This window comes from Gekko japonicus, unplaced genomic scaffold (genome assembly GCF_001447785.1).
Source record: "Gekko japonicus isolate JY-2015 unplaced genomic scaffold, Gekko_japonicus_V1.1 scaffold1085, whole genome shotgun sequence".
Classification (NCBI taxonomy): domain Eukaryota; kingdom Metazoa; phylum Chordata; class Lepidosauria; order Squamata; family Gekkonidae; genus Gekko; species Gekko japonicus.
Window position 1 is genome coordinate 346,785 of NW_015159746.1, and position 19,297 is coordinate 366,081.

The following is a 19,297-nucleotide window of genomic DNA, read 5'->3' on the forward strand; positions in this document are numbered from 1 at the left end:
CTTTGGGGGCCCACAGAATCAGACCCCCGGGTCCAATATTTTTGAAACTTGAAGGGGTTTTTGAGGTAGAGGCACCAGCAGCTATCCTGCAAATTTGGTGCCTCTACCTCAAAAAACAGCCTCCCCCCCCCCCGAGAGTATAATGGAGATGAAAGATTTTGGGTTTTCCAAAAAATCCCTGAATCTGAATACCATACTGGAATTGGGACATTGGGAATATTGGAAAATACAGATATATTTTGGGTTCAATGTACCTGAACCCTAAAAATCCCATTTTTTTGCACATCCCTAGTATTGCGTATGAGAACACCACACTACACAGCTGAAAGGACTTGAAACCAAACACTGTAATTCACTAGCCACTCCAAAGCAGTTGTATTTATTTCATGGGAAGCCATCAGAAGATGGAAGTTAGATTCTCTACACCAGATTTACTACTTGGGTCTTAATTTTTTCCCAGTAACATCATTCTTAACTCAGAACACAGCTAAAGTTATTTTCAAAGCCTATGTATGCACATGCCATTCAAACATTAAACAATTTAGAATGCAAGAACAGAGTTTATCTTTAGACTACAACAAATTACCTTTTTATGTCTCATTCCAGCAAAGTGCGTCTGGAGTATCATAGCGCTCATACATGGAACTTTACAAAGCTGAAGAAGTCAAAAGAAATTTTCTGTTATATATTTTGCTAATTAAACTGTTTTGTAAAGATAGCAATCAAACTTTTATGAAGTTACATGCTTACAGGCAAATATTTGTGACTATTTCCAGTAGCAAATCTAAAGCATCATCCCCAATTACTACATTTCAGTTAAACCTGGTGAGAACTAAACTTCACAATAAAACTAGCAGCATTCTAAGAGAAGCAGGACTGCTCTGAGGGTAGCACAGGAAGCATTTGTATAATTGTTTAACTAAAATGGCCATCAGTGAAACCTGCAGTTTCCAATGTGTCTTTCAGTGCTTGCTGGACTGTACAAAAATAGTAAAGATAAAAATCCTTCATGGCCCACGCACATTCTGAATCATGCTATAGGAGCTGAGTCCCTCCTTTACTTTGCTGGTATGCACCCATTCCAGACATTCCATATCTCCTGGAACAAAATTGATCTGCAGATGGTGCACAGCCGTTTCCTGTGGGTGGTCTATACATCTAGGCCACGCAAAACGATACCCTTCACTACTGATCAGTAAATATATTTTGAAATACCTGAACAAGTTTCTACAAGCTATCAAGAAAGAAGTTTGCGAACCCGCCTGAGCAGAAGTGATTTCATTTAATTTCATAAGATATTAACTCCATAAGCAATTCTGACACTTTAACTAAGATGAATTCACAACAGGATTTCTCAATTTCAACACAGAGTGGACAAAAGGTTTATTCAGCACTAATTTAATTTCAAGGAACTTCATCATACACTTTTTCCCCACAGCAAATTTGTTGCAATCCTAATACTAGTAGGACCACCACAAAGAACCCACCTCACAGTAATATATCTTGGTGGCTGGTTTTTCAGGTTCTGGTTTCTCAGGTTCCTCGGGTTCTGGTTCCACAGGTTCCTCAGGTTCTGGTTTCTCAGGTTCCTCGGGTTCTGGTTTCTCAGGTTCCTCGGGTTCTGGTTCCACAGGTTCCTCGGGTTCTGGTTCCCCAGGTTCCTCGAGTTCTGGTTCCCCAGGTTCCGGTTTCTCAAGTTCACTCTCGGTGCTCATTTTGAAAAAGTGTTGTTCACACGATTTAATCAAAAACACTTTTTAAAGGGACTACTGAGTTCAAACCTGTCAAGAGATAAATGTCACATATTTTTAAAAGTCTGAGCACTGCAGATTGTTATTTACATACCATAATTAATAAACATGGCACTGAACAAGGAATTTCCAATCTAAATTTTGACTAGGGGAGGGAGAACAAAAGAAGACTATCAAGGAACCAGCCTGCACAAATGTTGGTTAAAAGTCCAAGTGGTTAAAAATCCAAGACTAAAATCTGGAAGACCCAAGTTTAAATGTCCACTGGTCATGGAAGCTTGCTCTGTGACCTTGGACCTGTCATAGCCTTTCAGCCTGACTTGCCTCACGGGGTTGTTGTAAGGATAAAATGGAGGAGAGAATGATATAAGCCACTTTGGGTCCCCACTGGGGAGAAAGGTAGGGCATAAACGAAATAAAACATACTTAAGCTTGATTTCTGTACAGAGTTGAAAATGTTCACCCAAAGATTTCACAGAAAACCTGTATTCTGAAGAGTAATGTAAATGAAGTATTTACTGAGAAGTGATTTAAACGAGGCACCATATAGACATTCTATACAGAAATCACTGATATATAGGATAGCAAGTGGGAGCAGAAGACTACCATACAGATAGGCGTAATCTTTGTGGGGGCGGTGGGGCATTAGCCCCCGCCAAAATTTTCAGGAAGGGGCCCAGCCCCCCCGGGAGCCCCCCTTGCCCCTAGCAAAGCAATGCCCCTGGGCCAGCCCCAGCCCCCCCCCCGCCACCGGGAAATTGGAAAGTCTACACCCTTGCAGATGGGGCAGAACTGGGGGAGTTCTGCATGAGGGACCAGGAAACAAGACCTGGGGACAAGCCTACAGACGCTTTTACAGTTAAAATATTGGGTACCGAAAAGCAGTGCACATTCCCACAGAACACACCACCAAGTGTTCCCTCTAAGCTGAGTTAGGGTGAGTCAGCTCACAGCTTTTTAGCCCCCAGCCCACACATTTCTGTCTTCTCTCGGGGAGGAGGGCTCCAGAGCAAACTGATCTACGCAGCGGCCCAATGCCGGCAGCTCACAAAGTGGGAATTCTTTGCCCACCGGACTCCACAGCTTAGAGGGAGCGCTGCGCGCCACTTGCACACAAGGCCGAACGGCTTGAGAGCAAAAACCACTGCTACGCCCTCGTGAGAGAAAAAGCCTCCCCGGGAGCACCCCTGATTACTTCCCGCACGCTCGGAGGGCCGCGGGACTGACGGGCGAGATTGAGCCGCTCCAAACCGCGACCTGAAGAAAACGGAGCCAATACCGGCAGGAAGAAGCCAACGACGCGCCGCCGCCGCCGCCCCCTGACCTCACAAAGGCCTGGGCACCCCTCCCCCAACCTTCCCTCTCACATCGCCAACGGCGGCTGCATCCGGGGCACTGACGTGATTTCCGCACGCTCCCGGCCCGCCCAGCCAATCGGGGAGAGCGAGACGGTAAAAAAAAAACACAACACCAAAAAACACGCCGGGTCGAGATGAGCGGAAAGTCGTTAAGAAATGGGCGGGAAAAGGGGGAGGGGGGGGTGTTGCCTCTAAGCTGAGTTAGTGTGAGGTGGCTCACAGTTTTTTTACCCTCCAGCTCCCACATTGTTGTCTGAGCTCAGGGAGGAGGGCTCCAGAGCCGACTCATTTATGCAGTAGGCGAATCGCTCGCTCACAACTTTAATGCCGGTAGCTCACAAAAGTAGAATTTTTGCTCACAAGACCCCACAGCTTAGAGGGAGCTCAAGATGGGAGGCCGTGTTTGTGTGTCTGTAGCGGGAAGAAAGAGCAAGAGTCGAGTAGCACCTGTGGTGGGAATTCTTACCACCAGGGCTTTTTTCGTAGAAAAAGCCCAGCAGGAACTCATTAGCATAATAGGCCATACCCAACAGCAGGAACTCATTAGCATATTAGGCCACACCCCCATGTTACCAGAAGTGTGGTCATCCAGCCACACTTCTTATTCTCTTTACCTTGTTTGTTGACAAAACCCAGGGCTTTTTTTTTTTTGAGCAGGAACTACTTTGCATGTTAGGCCACACACCTGTAATTGTAGCCAATCCTAATGAGTTTCTGCTGTTGGGTGTGGCCTGTTATGCTAATGAGTTCCTGCTGGGTGTGGCCAACTTGGGAGCCAGCTGTGTGTTCCTGCCCAAAAATAGCCCTGCTTACCACCCTGGATTGTTTTCCTTTAAAATCCAAAGACTGATACATTGAAGGATCAAACAGAATTATTTCTTATGCAGAGATTTATTGACCAAAAAACCCCAACAACACCCCAGTTTAACGTACATGCACGGATCTAAACGCCGAGCCAAAATACTCCCAAAGGCAAAAGAACAAATAATATATAGGATTACACGTCTGTATTATTTTAGCCAATCACAAGTATTAAATTATTATTATTTTTATTATTATTAAATACAAAATCTCCTTTGTTTAGCCCTTCTAACATTATCTCATCAGAAAGCCAGGTGTGTCTAACTGGTTAATGCAACTGCAGTGAGACACAGCATGAGACTGTATTCAGTAGTAGGCGTGAAATCACAAAAGCCTAATTGTGATTTTTTTAAAATCATGCGCATTGAGAAGGTGATAAAGCTTTCTTGGATAGCCGCTAGAAACCAGATTTTTTTTTTCTCAACACACCTTAAAGACTAACGAAATTTGTGGCAGGTCAAGAACTTTCCTGAGGGACTGTTCCCTTCTTCAGGTATACCTTCAGGTACCTGAAGAAGTGAGCAGTGACTCACCTTTGGGTAGCTGAAGAAGTGAGCAGTGACACAAAAGCTCATATGCTATCCACAAATTTTGGAGGAGGTTCAGGGTATAAGCTTACAAAAGGAACTTTGACTCTAGAAAGCTTATACCAGGGGTGGCCAAACTGCGGCTTGGGAGCCACATGCGGCTCTTTCACACGTATTGTATGGCTCCAAAGGGCAACTGGGGAAGCGAAACGGAAGCACACCTCCCTGATTGTTCTCCCTCTGAGGTTAGGAGGACATCTCCATGGGTTATTCCCATTGTTCCTTTAGGGAGGCAGGAAATACTTTTTTCTCCTTCCTGTTGGCGCCTTGGGAATAGCCCTGCCCCTCAGTTCTATTCCTGCCTCTTAGAGAGTAGCAGCTAGAGACAGGGCTCTGCGTTTCTGTCCATTTACCTTTCTCCTTTAGCTTGTGGTTTTTTCTTTTTCCTTGGAGCTTTTCTCTCTCTCTCTCTGCCTCTCTTCTCCCCCACACTTTCCCCTCTATTCCTGCTTCCCGTTCCTTCGCGGAGCCAGAAGATGTCGAGAGGCAAGACCCTCCCAAGTGCTCCCCAGCGTGAGAGATGGTGGCGGAGCACTCTGACGGTTTCTCTTCGGGGGACGAGGTGCCAACGCTCACCGCAACGACGGGCGGAGCGCAACTCAACAGTGGGGACAACCTGCCTTCGGGGCTTGTTTGTGCCGCCCCAACGAGCGCGGCAGAGGCAGCGTCGGCGGCGCAGCGTGCACAAAAGCGCCGCTGGCTGCAAGAAGTGGAGCCCGCCAATTCCAAGCGGACGAAGATCGGCGGCCATTTTGTGGAAGCGTAGCCGAACCCAGGCGCCATCTCCAGGCCTCTGCAGTGCGACGCTGGAACGGACAGAGTTTGTAAGCCCTCCGATTCGCGTTCCCTTGGCTCAGAACTAGATCGCAGAGAGGGTAATGCCTCCCAAGGGGTCCCGATCAACCCGGCTGACCTAATGTTAGCATTCTGCCAGGTCATGCAGGAGGGCATCTCCTCCTTCTGTGAGAGGGCGGGTATCCCTGGACAAGGACCCCTCCAAGGCCAGCAGGCCCTGCCTCCTACCTCCTGGCCCACTAAAGCCGCCCAAAAAGCCCCCCCAAGACCCTGTAGAGGTTCTAGACCGGAGCAATGGGAAGATGAGGAGTCTGTGGGGTCCATGGAGGATGATAGAGGGGGAGTTCCTCTCAGATGAGGAGGCAGAGGAAATTAAGATGCTTGAGCAGGCCAGCCATTTTTTTCAAAGCGGAGGACTATCATTATTTTTTGTCAAAGGCCATGAAGGCCTTAAAAATCCAGGAGACTCCTCCCTCTGAGGATCAGGTCTCCTCAAAACCTAAAATGAAATCCAGATCTAGAGGAGATCAGGAATTCTTTCCTCCAGAAGAGCATATAGAGAATGTTTTTCCCTTTCCGGACTATTTCAAGCGCCAGTTAAGGGTGGCATGGGACAGGCCTACTGCTAACAAGCAGTTTCCAGGTTTTGTCAGGAAAATGTATGCTTTGCCCAGTTATGCCAATGAGCTGTTACAGATACCCCCAGTGGATGGTCCTGTGGCGGCTATTCAATCAACAGGTCTTGTGGTGAAGATTGAGCCGTGTGCGCAACTGTAAAATCGAAACTCACGAACAATAGCGTGGGAAGAGCAGGCTGGTGTTACAAAGAAAGAGGTCCGTGTGAAACATCCAGGAAGTTGAATTCCTAGACGGGCATTAGCGAAAGGAAGACAGTGGAACTTTTAAAGGTGCCGGACCGGAAGTGAGTTTTATGCGGAAGGAAGGGCCTGCAAAATACCAACCTGACCTACTCTACACGAAATTACCATAGAGAAGTTGCGCCCGACATTTTGAGGAGGACTTCAACTAAATTTGTTTTTTTAATATATTTCTAAGGGTCTTTGGAAAGCGTAAACAGAGAGGCATGGAGGACTAAATCTTACCATCTAGAAGAGTGCTTTATTTTGCGAATTTGTGAATTGGAAAGACGGAGACCAGGAGAGGCAAGAAAAGAGCCGACTCAGACCCAGAACTTAAACCGGTTGTGAGACCTAGGATTGGATCTACTTCAACCCCCAAAATGTCAAGGAAAAGAGAGAAAAAAGAGATGCAAGCCTCCATGGAAGCAATGGAGAAGAGAATGACAGAGGCAATACAAGCCATGGGGGAGCAGATAGAAAAAACATTGGGGGACCAACTGGAGAAGCAAACTCAGATTCATCTGAAACATCTAGAAGAAGTCCAAGAGAAGAACATAACAGCATTGAAGGAACTGGTTACTACAGAAATAACTTCAATCAAGCAAGAAATGGAAGGAGTTAAGAAGGATGTTCAAGCAAATGCAACCAAGACTACAGAGACAGAGGAGAAGATACAAAAAATAGAAGAGAAACAAGATTCTTTGACTCAACAAATTACAAGATCAGAGACAATGATGGAGTTCAGAAGGATGCAGACTCATCTGAGATTCAGAGGCATTAAGGAAACAGAGAATGAGAACTTAAAAGAAAAAATGATGGAAGTGATAACGGCTTTTCTGGGCGAGGAGGAAGGGTCAATGGACTCAGACTTTGATTTGATTTATAGAGTGAACTCCAGAATTGCAGAAAAGAAGAATTTACCAAGGGATGTAATTGTACAATTTGTAACAAGATCAACAACAGAGGAGATATTCAAGAAGCAATTCACCGTCCCTTTTGAAATAGAGGGAAACAAAATTATGGTGATGAGAGAACTCCCAAGAACAATACTGCAAGACAGGAAAAGGTATAAATCCTTGGCGGACAAACTCAGAGCTTTGAGCATCAGATATAGATGGGAGATTCCACAAGGTTTATCCTTTACGTATCAAGGTGGGAGGATTCAGATCAGATCGATGATGGACTTTTATAAATTTAAGGCGGACAATGCGGACGTCTTTGGAGAACTTTAAAATAAAACGCATAATGGAGTACAAATTGTTGTCATGGAATGTTAATGGATTAAATTCACCAAACAAGAGGAAAAGAATCAATCATTGGATACAGAAACAGAAATGCAACGTGATATGCTTGCAAGAAACACATATTAGAAAACAGGATATAAAATATTTAAAGAATGCTTTATTTGGAATTGAATTTTGTTCTGCGGCCTCAAACAAGAAAAAAGGAGTTGTGACATATGTGAAGAAGGAGTTACAACCTACAGAAATTTTTAAGGACATAGATGGCAGATACGTGGGTGTGGAATTAATGATTCAGCAGAAAAAAACATTGTTGATCAACGTGTACGCACCCAATGGAGCAAAGGAAAAATTTTTTAAGGATATAACTGACCAATTACAACAATTGACTTATGAGCAAGTTATTATGGCCGGAGACTTTAATGGGACAATAGATCGTGTAGACAGAAAACCACAAAAGGACAACGAATTCAGCGGAAAACTGCCAAAGAATTTTTTTGAATTAGTTAAGCAAGAAAAATTAGAAGATGTTTGGAGGAAATGGAACCCGATGCAGAAAGACTTTACTTTTTATTCCAATAGACATTGCTCTTTTTCCAGAATTGATATGATTTGGATGTCTGAAGAATTATCAATGAAAACACATAAGACTGAAATTTTGCCAAGATGTAATTCAGATCACAATCCGGTGGTATGGAGTTCCACAGAAAGGAAAAAACCCTTTCTGTGGAGGATTAATGAAGACTTGTTGGATAAGAAAACAGTAATTGAGATGTTAAAGGAAGAAACGAAACAATTCTTTCAACAAAATTTAAATAAAGAAACACCGATACAGATTGTATGGGATGCTTATAAAGCGGTGATGAGAGGAATTCTCATCTCGCAAAACGTGAAGCAAAAAAAGGAAAAACTTCAAAAACAAACAGAAGTGTTAGAAAAAATTGCTCAGAAAGAAAAGGAATTAAAAAAGAAGCCTGGAAAAAAGCAAATTATTAAAGAATTAAAGTTGCTGAAGGAACAACTGAATGAGACTTGGAATCAGGAAATGTATTGGAATTTAAAGAAGTTACAACAGAAATCTTTTGAAGGGGCGAACAAACCGGGAAAATACTTAGCTTGGCAACTTAAGGCTAGAAGAGAGAGAAGAATGATAACCAAAATAATAGAAGATGGAAAAGAGTTCGTTGATCCTAATGGAATAAAGAGATGTTTCTTCAAGTATTATGCTAAACTATTCCAAACAACTAGAGTTGATCTTGAGAAGATTAAAACATATTTAAAGGAGATTCCACTACCAAAAATAAGTAAGGAATACAAAGATTTATTAAATGGTCCAATTCAAAAAGAAGAAGTGATGAAGGCAATAGAAGAGACAAAGTTGGGGAAGGCGCCTGGGCCGGACGGATTTACAGCGAAATTCTACAAAAAGATGAAAGAAGAAATTTCCCCGGTCCTGGAAGCTTTAACCAACGAAATAAGAGAAAACAAAAAGGTGCCGGACTCATGGAAAGAAGCAATTATTTCTTTGATTCCAAAGGAAGGACAAGATTCAACAAATGTAAAGAACTACAGGCCAATATCTCTTTTGAACAACGATTATAAAATCTTTGCAAAAATTATTGCAGAAAGGGTGAAAAACTATTTACAAACGGTAATTTCTGAAGATCAAGCGGGCTTTTTACCCAAAAGGCAGATTAGAGACAATGTAAGAATAGTAATGGACGCAATTGAATATTATGAAAAGCACCCAGAAAAAGAAGTAGCTTTTCTGTTTGTTGATGCAGAAAAAGCTTTTGACAATCTTAATTGGAATTTTATGCACCAGATGATGGAAAAGATTGAAGCGGGACAACATTTTAGAAATTGTATTGAAGCTATCTATTCTGAACAAAGAGCTAAAATAAATGTGAATAAAGAACTGACAGATAACTTCAAAGTACAGAAAGGAACAAGGCAAGGTTGTCCGTTATCACCGTTATTATTTATCTGGGTATTGGAAATACTTTTACAAAAAATACAGTACGATCAAGAAATAAAGGGCTTGACACATAAAGGACACCAATACAAATATCGAGCATTTGCAGACGATGTAATGTTTATGGTGGAAAACCCAACAGAAAAATTGACATTGCTTTTTCAAAAAATAAAGGAGTTTGGAGAATTGGCCGGCTTTTACGTAAATAAGAATAAAACAAAACTTATATGTAAAAACATGATCAAACAAAAACAAGTGGAACTACAAGAACTGGTACAATGTGAAGTAGTTAAAAAAACAAAATACCTTGGAATTGAATTAACGGCAAAAAATATAGACCTATATAAGAATAATTATGAGAAATTATGGACTAAGCTGACTCAAGATTTTAAGAAATGGGATAAAATGAACTTATCACTGATGGGAAGAATATCAGTTATAAAAATGAATGTCCTACCACGTTTGATGTTCCTGTTCCAAACAATACCAATTCTGCATAAAACGGATTTGTTGGCCAAGTGGCAACAAGAGTTGTCAAAATTTGTTTGGGCAGGCAAGAAACCAAGGATCAAAATGAAAATACTTTGTGATGCCAAAGAAAGAGGAGGTCTACAAATGCCAAATCTTAGACTATATTATGAAGCGGTTTGTCTAACATGGATGGATCAATGGGTGAAGCTTGAAAATGACAGATTGTTGGGGTTGGAAGGGCATGATTGTAGATTTGGCTGGCATGCATATTTATGGTATGACAAGATAAAAATGGACAGTTTTTTTAAACTTCACTTGGTGAGAAAAGCTTTGTATATGGTATGGACAAGATATAAGAAGTACCAGAGTGACTTAAGACCATTGTGGATTGTACCAGTAGAAGTGTTGATATCTTACTCAAGACAGCGAGGTAGAGACTGGTTGCCATATAGAGATTTAATTAAAAAAGAGGGAACAGAGTGGGTAATGAAAAAGCAGAATGAAATTGAATATGAATATGAGTGGTTGAAATATATGCAGATTTATGATCTTTTTAGATCTGACAAAAAAAACTATGGTTTTAGAGAGGAAAAAAATGAAATTGAAAAGGTATGGGAGAGTGGAGGAGGAAAAAATATTTCTAAAATGTATAAGGTGTTGTTAAAATGGTATACTGAAGATGAAACTGTTAAAGAACAAATGTTAAAATGGGCTATTAATATGAATAAGGAAGTAGATATGGAAACTTGGGAATATTTGTGGAAAAACTCTATTAAGATCTCGACATGTACTAATGTTAAAGAAAATTGTTATAAGATGATGTATAGGTGGTACATGACACCTAAGAAGATTGCAAATATGAATCAAAATATGTCAAACAAATGCTGGAAATGTAAGAGGCATGAGGGCTCATTTTATCATATGTGGTGGACTTGTGAGAAAGCTGTAGACTTTTGGACAAAAGTCCACAATGAAATGCAAAAAATACTGAAATGTTCTTTTAAAAAAGCACCGGAAATTCTGCTTTTGGGACTCAAAATGGAAGAAGTCAATACGACTAAAAAAACTTTACTCTGGTACCTGATAGTGACAGCGAGAATGATTTATGCTCAGTTTTGGAAGACAGAAAAGGTACCAGAGGTTGAAGAATGGATACAAAAAGTTCTGTTCATGGCACAAATGGATAAGATTACAAAAAAACTGAATAACAAAGAAGACAATGAGTTTTTTGGAGAATGGAATGATTTTAAAATTTATCTGGAAAAGAACTGGGATGTGAAACAAAACTTAATATGTTTAGATCAATATTAAGTCAAACGATGTTATCTTTAGATTGTAATGATGAAAAACTGATATTGTTGATGATATGAAGTAATTTGGAGCAGGGGTGGAAGCATTGTGGGAAGCCATTGGAGGGAGGGGAGGAACTGGGAATGGGGTAGACAATTGATAGAATGAAATTTTTTATATGTTGTATTCCTGAGAAAATAAAATTTGTTTACCAAAAAAAAAAAAAAAACAGGTCTTGTGTCTGAGGATGGACACAGTACCATACGTGATCCTATCGACAAGAAGGCTGATGCTACGCAAAAGAGACTACACGAGTCCATTGCCATGATTGTCAAGGCAGCGGCTACGGCGTCCGTCGCCTCCAGAGCATCCATTGTCTGGATACACAAACTGATTCAGATGTTGCCTGAGAACAATAGAGGTCTGTTGGAGGGCACCACACGCATCCTAAAAGGGGCTTCCTTTTCTGTTGACGCCACCCTGGACATCCTGACATTTGCTTCCAGGGCCCTGGCTTCTACGACTGTCACCATACGGCTTCTCTGGTTGAGAGCATGGCAAGCAGACTTCCAGTCCAAAATGACTGTCACCTCTTACCCTTTCCAGGGGGACCGCCTCTTCGGAGAGGCTTTGGATAAAATACTAGTGGAAACATAGGACAAGAAAAAGGCCATGCCGAGGAACCTTCACCACATTGACAGACGGAATTCTCATTCCTTGCATACTCAACACTCTCTCCCGCGTTTTCGTCAGGACCAACGAAAGAACACCTGGAACTCGTTCAAGCCTCAGGGGAAGAGGGGTTCCTTCAACCCAAGGTTCAACAAACCCTTCAACAGGTTGGATAGAGGTGACAGGGACACCAAGCCCAAGCAGGCGTGACTACACTGCTCTTCCAGTGGGGGCAAGACTTCTGGAGTTTTCCCTGGTATGGAAGGAGTCTCAAGCAGATGCACGGGCCACGGAGATAGTGTCCCAGGGCTACTCCATAGAATTCCTCGTTTCCCCTATCAGCAAGTCTTGCACCAAACAGTCTCTAGTAAACAGAGCTTTGCGGCACCTGTTAGAGATCCAGGCCATAGAACCGGTGCCTCCATAAGAACACGGACGTGGTCTATATTCCATTCTTTTCCTGGTCTCAAAGAAAAATGGAGAGCCATCCTGGATCTCAGATTTCTCAACAAATTCATAAAACTACATTTTCGCATGGAAACTCTGCGGTCCATAACGGAGAATCAGTCTCCCAGCGATTTCCTTTCTTCAATAGATCTTACGGAGGCATACCTGCATGTGCCTATCCATCCGACTCACAAGAGGTTCCTTTGTTTCTCCATGGGCAACCGTCACTACCAGTACCGAGCTTTACCATTCAGCCTGTCCACAGCATCCAGGCTGTTTTCCAAGCTTCTGATCAATGCTGTAGTGCATCTCAGGAAACGGAATACATGTCCACCCGTATCTCAACGACCTTCTTGTGCGGGGCAACGACAGAGTCTGCGGTCCTGAACACCAAATGGACCCTGCAGTGTTTACAGTCTCACGATTTTGTTGTCAACTTTGCCAAGAGTGTGCTTCAGCCGTCCCAGAAACTCGAACACCTGGGAGCGATCATCGACACATCACACAACGCACTTTTTCTGCCATCAGCCGAGGCCATCAAAATCCGGGACCTGACGTCCAGTGTACTGAACAATCCGGTCTCCACTCTCATGACTCTGGCCAAGCTGTTGGGCCTCTTGATCTCATGTATAGACTTGATACAATGGGCTCGTCTGCATGCCAGACCCTTGCAATGCTTCCTCAGACCCTACCAGCGGCACATCATGGAGCGAAGGGACTATTCTCTGTGGGTTCCACCTTTGGTTCGATCCAGCCTGCAGTGGTGGACATGCATGAACAACTTGACGAAGGGCAAGACTTACTACACTGCTGTTGCCATAGAGATCTTCATGGACACCAGCCTGTCGGGTTGGGGAGCCATTCTGGCAGGAGCCCCCATTCAGGGACACTGGTCAGGAAAGGATCAACTCCTTCCTATCAACCTCCTGGAGTTGAGAGCAGTTCGTCTTGCGCTGAAACACTTAGGCCCGTGGATTCAAGATCAACATGTCCTAATCCGAACGGACAACGTAGCGGCCAAGGCATATCTCAACAACCAGGGCAGTTCCCGGTCCTCACGCCTGCATCAGGAGGCACTGAGGTTGCTGACATGGGCTGAAAGGAACTTGGCCTCGATACGGGCCGAACACATAAAGGGGGCCAGCAATATTCAGACCGATTGACTCAGCCGGGAGACCATCTGCGAGGACGAGTGGTCTCTACATCCGTCTCTCTTCAAGCTCATCACAAGTCATCTGGGCCAGCCATTGGTGGACGTATTTGCGTCCCATCACAACTCCCAACTTCTTCATGAGGTATTTTCACCCAGCGGCAGAGGCAACAGATGCGCTGACTTCTCCTTGGCCTCAGGGTCTATTGTACGCATTTCCGCTGTTTCCACTGATTCCCAGGACCATCAGGAAGATCAAGGAGGAGAAGGCGGAGGTGATTATGGTAGCACCTCTGTGGGCACGTCGCCCTTGGTTTTCTCTATTGAAGGAGATGGCCGTGACACAGCCATTGACCTTGCCTCAATCTCCAGACATCTCATCCAGGGACCCATTTTGGCACCCGCATCCAGACTGGCTGTCTTTGACCGCTTGGGGGTTGAGAGGCAACGGTTCTCTCAACTAGGTTACTCGGACAAGGTCTTGGAAACTCTTCTGGCATCCAGAAGGCAGTCCACCATCCGTATTTATAATACCACCTGGAAGGCCTTCGTACGGTGGTGTAGGAGGAAGACCCTGGACCCTCTATCTCCTAGAATTGCCGGGATTCTCTCGTATCTGCAAGATGGTCTAGATTCCGGTCTGAAGGCAGCTATTTTACAAAGACAGGTGGTAGCCTTATCCACTGTTCTCTCTCGAATTGGAGGTTACAGATTAACCAAGCATCCACGCATCCAGCTTTTCCTGCAGGGAGCTACAGCCAAGTCGCCACCACAGGTACACAGGTTCCCTACCTGGAGGCTGCACGTAGTTCTTCGCAGCTCTAACCAAGGCACCGTTTGCACCTCTCAGGGAAGTGGGGATGAAATGGCTTTGGATGAGGACATTATTCCTGGTGGCAATAACTTCAGCGAGGCAAGTTTCAGAGCTGAGGGCACTTTCTGTCAAGGGCACCCTGTGCGTTCTCCATAGGGATAAGGTGGTTCTCAGGATTGATCCTACCTTTCAACCTAAGGTTTCCTCTGCCTTTCACCGCGCTCAGGAGATCTACTTGCCAACCTTCTGCCCCAATCCTCGACACCCTAGGGAGGGCTTGTGGCACATGCTGGATGTCAGATGGGCTTTGAAGGTTTACATCCTTCGGAAGACAGATTTTATGTTTGTCAACATCTCTACCCCTCGGGCGGGAGATCGTATGTCCACGGCATCCATTAGTTCAGTCCTTCGGTCATGCATTTCAGAGGCCTACAAGGCGTCGGGAATGGAGATTCCCAAAGGGATCACAGCTCATTCCTTAAGAAGTGCGGCTACTAATGAAGCGTTCACAAATTGAGCTTTGGTGGAAGAAGTCTGCAAGGCCGCAACCTGGACATTGGTGTCGACCTTCACCCGGCATTACAAATTGAACACGATTGCTTCAGCCGATGCAGCATTTGGAAGAAGAGTCCTTCAGCACATTCTCCAGTCGGCTGACGATGATGATGACCCACCCATATAGGGGACACTGCTTTTGGAGGTCCCATGGAGATGTCCTCCACCTCAGAGGGAGAACGGCCATTGGCACTTACCGTGAAGGGTCCTTCTCCTCTGAGGTTAGGAGGACATCTCAGCCCTCCCATTTGCATCATCGTCTCCTTCTATGATTTCTGCTCTCTGTGCTGTTTTCTTCTTCCTCTAAGTTCTTGTTGTTGCTATTATAGTTCTATCATTAATGTTTGAAGTTTACCTGCTTGGCGCAGGGGAGTTAGCCTTAGTTGATACTCACTGCTTACAGAGTCCCAGAACTGAGGGGCAGGGCTATTCCCAAGGCGCCAACAGGAAGGAGAAAAAAGTATTTCCTGCCTCCCCAAAGGAACTATAAGAATAACCCATGGAGATGTCCTCCTAACCTCAGAGGAGAAGGACCCTTCACGGTAAGTGCCAATGGCCTTCACGGTAAGTGCCAATGGCCGGTCTTCCCTTCCCCAGCCAATATTCCCCTTCCTGGGTAGGCTTGAGATGGGGGCAAGCAGAGAAAGAAAGCAACTTTAAATGTGTTCTTAAAGACATTCCCCACCCCGGCCGGCTTGGAGAAAGCATTTATCTCTTTAACCCTTCTCCAAGCCAATCCAGCTGGTGCAGGGGTGTAGGGGTCTTGGAAGATGCATTTAAAGTTAAAGTTTCCACCTCTCCCTCCCTCCTTCCATCTATTTGCTTTCTTTCCACTTTCTTTACTTCCACCTTTCTTTCTCTCTCTTTCTCCTCTCCCTCCCCATCTAAAGTTAAATATCATTATCAATATATGTTTTATAATGTTAATAAAAAACAAATTTCCATATTTTCCAATAAAAAATGTGTGGGTTATATTTGTCCATGCCTTGTGGCTCTCAAACATCTGACGTTTATTCTATATGGCTCTTACGTTAAGCAAGTTTGGCCACCCCTGGCTTATACCCTGAAACTATTGTCTGCCTCTAAGGCACTCCTGGATTCGAATCAAAATGTTCTCACGGCATCTTAACAAGGCTGCTTCTACAAAAGAGATGGAGTCATGAAGGTCAGATAACAGAGAGGATGGTGGATAAAATTATGAAAGGAATTGAAGAGATCAAAGTAACTAAATTTAAAGAACTGGAATACAAATTCCTCACAAAATGGTATAAGACCCCAGCACAGCTAGCTAATATGATCCCGGGACTGAGTTCTTTGTGCTGGCATTGTAAACAGTCTAAGGGCTGGTATGCGCACATGTGGTGGGAATGTGCAGAAGTAAAGACCTTTTGGAGGAAAATTACTGAAATCATTAGGAAAGTATGCAATGTAACATTACCTATAGACTTTAACCTAATGGTGTTAAGCACAATAGGAAGCCCATTATTGGATAAGAAAACTCAAAATCTAGTCAAGGCTACGATACTGGCGGGAAAGGCAGTGATCGCTCTGGGTTGGAAAGACAAAAGTAAATGAACAATAGAAATCTGGCACAACTATTTGTTTGATTTTATACAGTCAGATATTGTGGAATCAATCAACAAGGGAATAACATGGGAAGAAAAATCCACGGAAATCAAGACCAGATGGAAGATCTACCTAGACTGGATGCTGAAAGAAAGAAGGAAGGACATTCAGTGGAAGATCAAGACTCTGTACCCTTGGCTGGGGGGAAAGGACTATGACTAAAAGAGAAGGAGGGAGGGAGGGAGGGAGGGAAGGGGAGAAAATGTAAATAACTATAAATACTCAATGTAACAGACTTAGCAAACAGTAAAAATAAATTTATAAAAAATAACAAGGCTGCTTCAAAGTGGACCTGCTTTCGTGTTGTTCTTGCTCGGACAGCAGACTGCATGGCATCAGATCCCTGCTGAGCTCCCTTCCTGCTTCAGCCACCACTCAAAAATCTTCAGGAATTCCCTGAGATGGAGTTGGAAATTCTCTGGCTTGATCCCATGCAGGTGGAGACAAGAAGGGAAACCCACACAGATCTAAGGCGGATTTAGCACTCAAGCAAATATACACTGCATTTCGGCCGTACCTTAATTTCATATCCCGCAGCTTTAGTTCCTTTTGCATTATTGGGCTATTAAAAAATGTAATATATAATAAATAAAATAAATGAATTATATCGTTTCAGAGGGGAGCCATATTGGTCTGCAGTCAAACAGCTAGATTCAAGTTCAGATCAGCAAGATTTTCAGGGTGTGTAAGCTTTTGAGAATCAAATGTCCCTTTGTCGAATACAAATATGAATTGCACCTTTGCATCCTTTTCAAGCTTTTTTACACCTTCTGACTGGGGTAAAAAGACTCAGGTCTCCGTTCCTGCTAGTGTCTGATGAAGGGAGCTTTGTCTCTCAAAAGCTTATACCCTGAAGATCTTTAATTATATAGTTAATTTAGAATACTGGGTCTTTGAGAATCACATCATCCACCCCCATCAAGCAGGGTTCAGGAAAGGTCTTTCTACAATTGACCACTGCCTTACTCTTCACCAGCTGGCTTATGCAAGCTTAAACAATCCCACTAAGTCTTTGTACATAACATTTGTAGACTTGGCTGCAGCGTTTGACTCCATCGATAGGAATAGCCTTTGGCAAAAATTGGCAGATCTGAATATTGATAAGCGGTTGCTATTCTTATTATGTGAACTACACACAGATATTAGTGCCCAGATTAGAGTGGGAACGTCGGGGTCTCTAACTAACAAAATTCCAATCCATAAAGGAGTGAAACAGGGGTGTGTGCTGGCCCCTTTATTGTTTAACTTGTATATAAACAAAATTGTTGACAGGCTATCAGGTCCGCAATTCTTCCCACCTACCCTTGGGAAGCATAAAATTTCAATTTTACTTTATGCGGATGATATGGCCCTAATATCACTTACAAAAATCGGGATGAGAAGATTATTGCAGCAATTGGGAATGTACTGTAAGGAAGAGACCCTTAACATTAACTTTGATAAAACCAAAGTGATGGTCTTTAGAAAAAGAGCTCAAATTTCCTCCTGGAGCATTCTTGGCAATTCAATAAATCAGAGTAGTACCTTTAAGTATTTAGGGATTACATTTAGAGAGAATCTGAACTGGAACGCTCATATAGCCATAGTAAAAGCATCTGCGACGAGGATTGTGGGATCCATTTTGAAGTTCTATTATACCAAGGGAGGTTTTCTTATTGATCCTGTTATAAAATTATTTAAAAGTAAGGTCATTCCCCACCTCTTGTATGGGGCCGAGGTTTGGGGTTGGAAAGAGGATATACTCACTAGTATTGAAACAATCCAAAATCAGTTTTTAAGGCGCATCCTGGCTCTTCCTAAGGGAACACCAGTTGCCCTGATGAGAGCAGAAACTGGTCTGCCTTCTCTAAGGGCGAGGGTGTATCTTGCGATTCTAAAATCTTTGAAGAAAATCAGAGCTGCTAGCACTGATTCGTTCAGCCAACTGGCCTTTAATTCAATGCTATCTAAAGACTTAGATCGTTCTTGTTTCCTCAATAACCTACTACTAAGATATTCCATTCCTGACGACCTCCTTAGCTCCTCAACAAATAACTTAGATCTCAGAGAATGGGTATTTAAGCATGATGCTCTGCTAGATAGACACTTCATTTTAAAAACACAGTCTGCTACCTGGTTTAAATCATTTAAGAATGATCATTTTAGATCACCTTATCTGGTTAATATAGATAATCATAACCTTAGAGCAGCTTTTACATCTTTGCGCTTTGAATCAATGCCTACGGCCGTGTTGGTCGGCCATTATAATAGAACACCCAAGGCACAGTGTTTATGTATCTGTGGCTCTTCTGCTATTGAGGATCTCTCCCACTACATTTTTGATTGCTGATTGTACTCCCAGCCTAGGTCAAAATTTTTATCTGGTATTTTATCAGTTTTAAGCTTTTATTCAGTCCCAGAGATGATTATATTTTTGCTAGCCGATGCTAATGCCGATGTTTCCAATAGAATGGCTTTATTTGCCTTGGCTGCAAGGAAAATACGGGCCAACGCTGCTCCTAGCTAATACTGATTTTAGTAGGTATGTTGTGAATTAATTAACTGTTCATAACCTCGGTTTTATGGATTTATAATGTTGGACTGTATCTTATTTTATACAATTTTTACGTTTTATTGTGTTCTTCTCTGTCTGTGGTTTGTAATGGCCTATGGCTAAATACAATAAAATCTTCTCTCTCTCTGTAGAATACTTCACCATTGTTTAAAAATCTTCAGAAAAATACAAATAAAGCTTCCTACTTTGTTTGGGCCTTGGTCTGGATAGCCCAGAGCTTGGAAGCTAAGCAGGGTTGGCCCTCGCTAGGCTAGTATAATGGATGGGAGACCTCCAAGGAATACCAGGAT

The 19,297-nt window shown here is 43.1% G+C and overlaps 1 protein-coding gene across 1 annotated transcript in view; it reads right to left on the reverse strand.

The window, feature by feature from the left end:
* Positions 1–3,108, reverse strand: part of LOC107105568 — a 32,916-nt gene extending 29,808 nt beyond the window's left edge. The window contains exons 1-3 of the mRNA XM_015405567.1: positions 3,031–3,108; positions 1,488–1,781; positions 587–655 (exon numbers count right to left, since the gene is read on the reverse strand). Of these exons, the coding sequence (XP_015261053.1) occupies positions 587–655; positions 1,488–1,715 (297 nt within the window). The 5' untranslated portion in view covers positions 1,716–1,781; positions 3,031–3,108. The remainder of the gene's footprint in view (positions 1–586; positions 656–1,487; positions 1,782–3,030) is intronic.
* Positions 3,109–19,297: the final 16,189 nt, after the last annotated feature.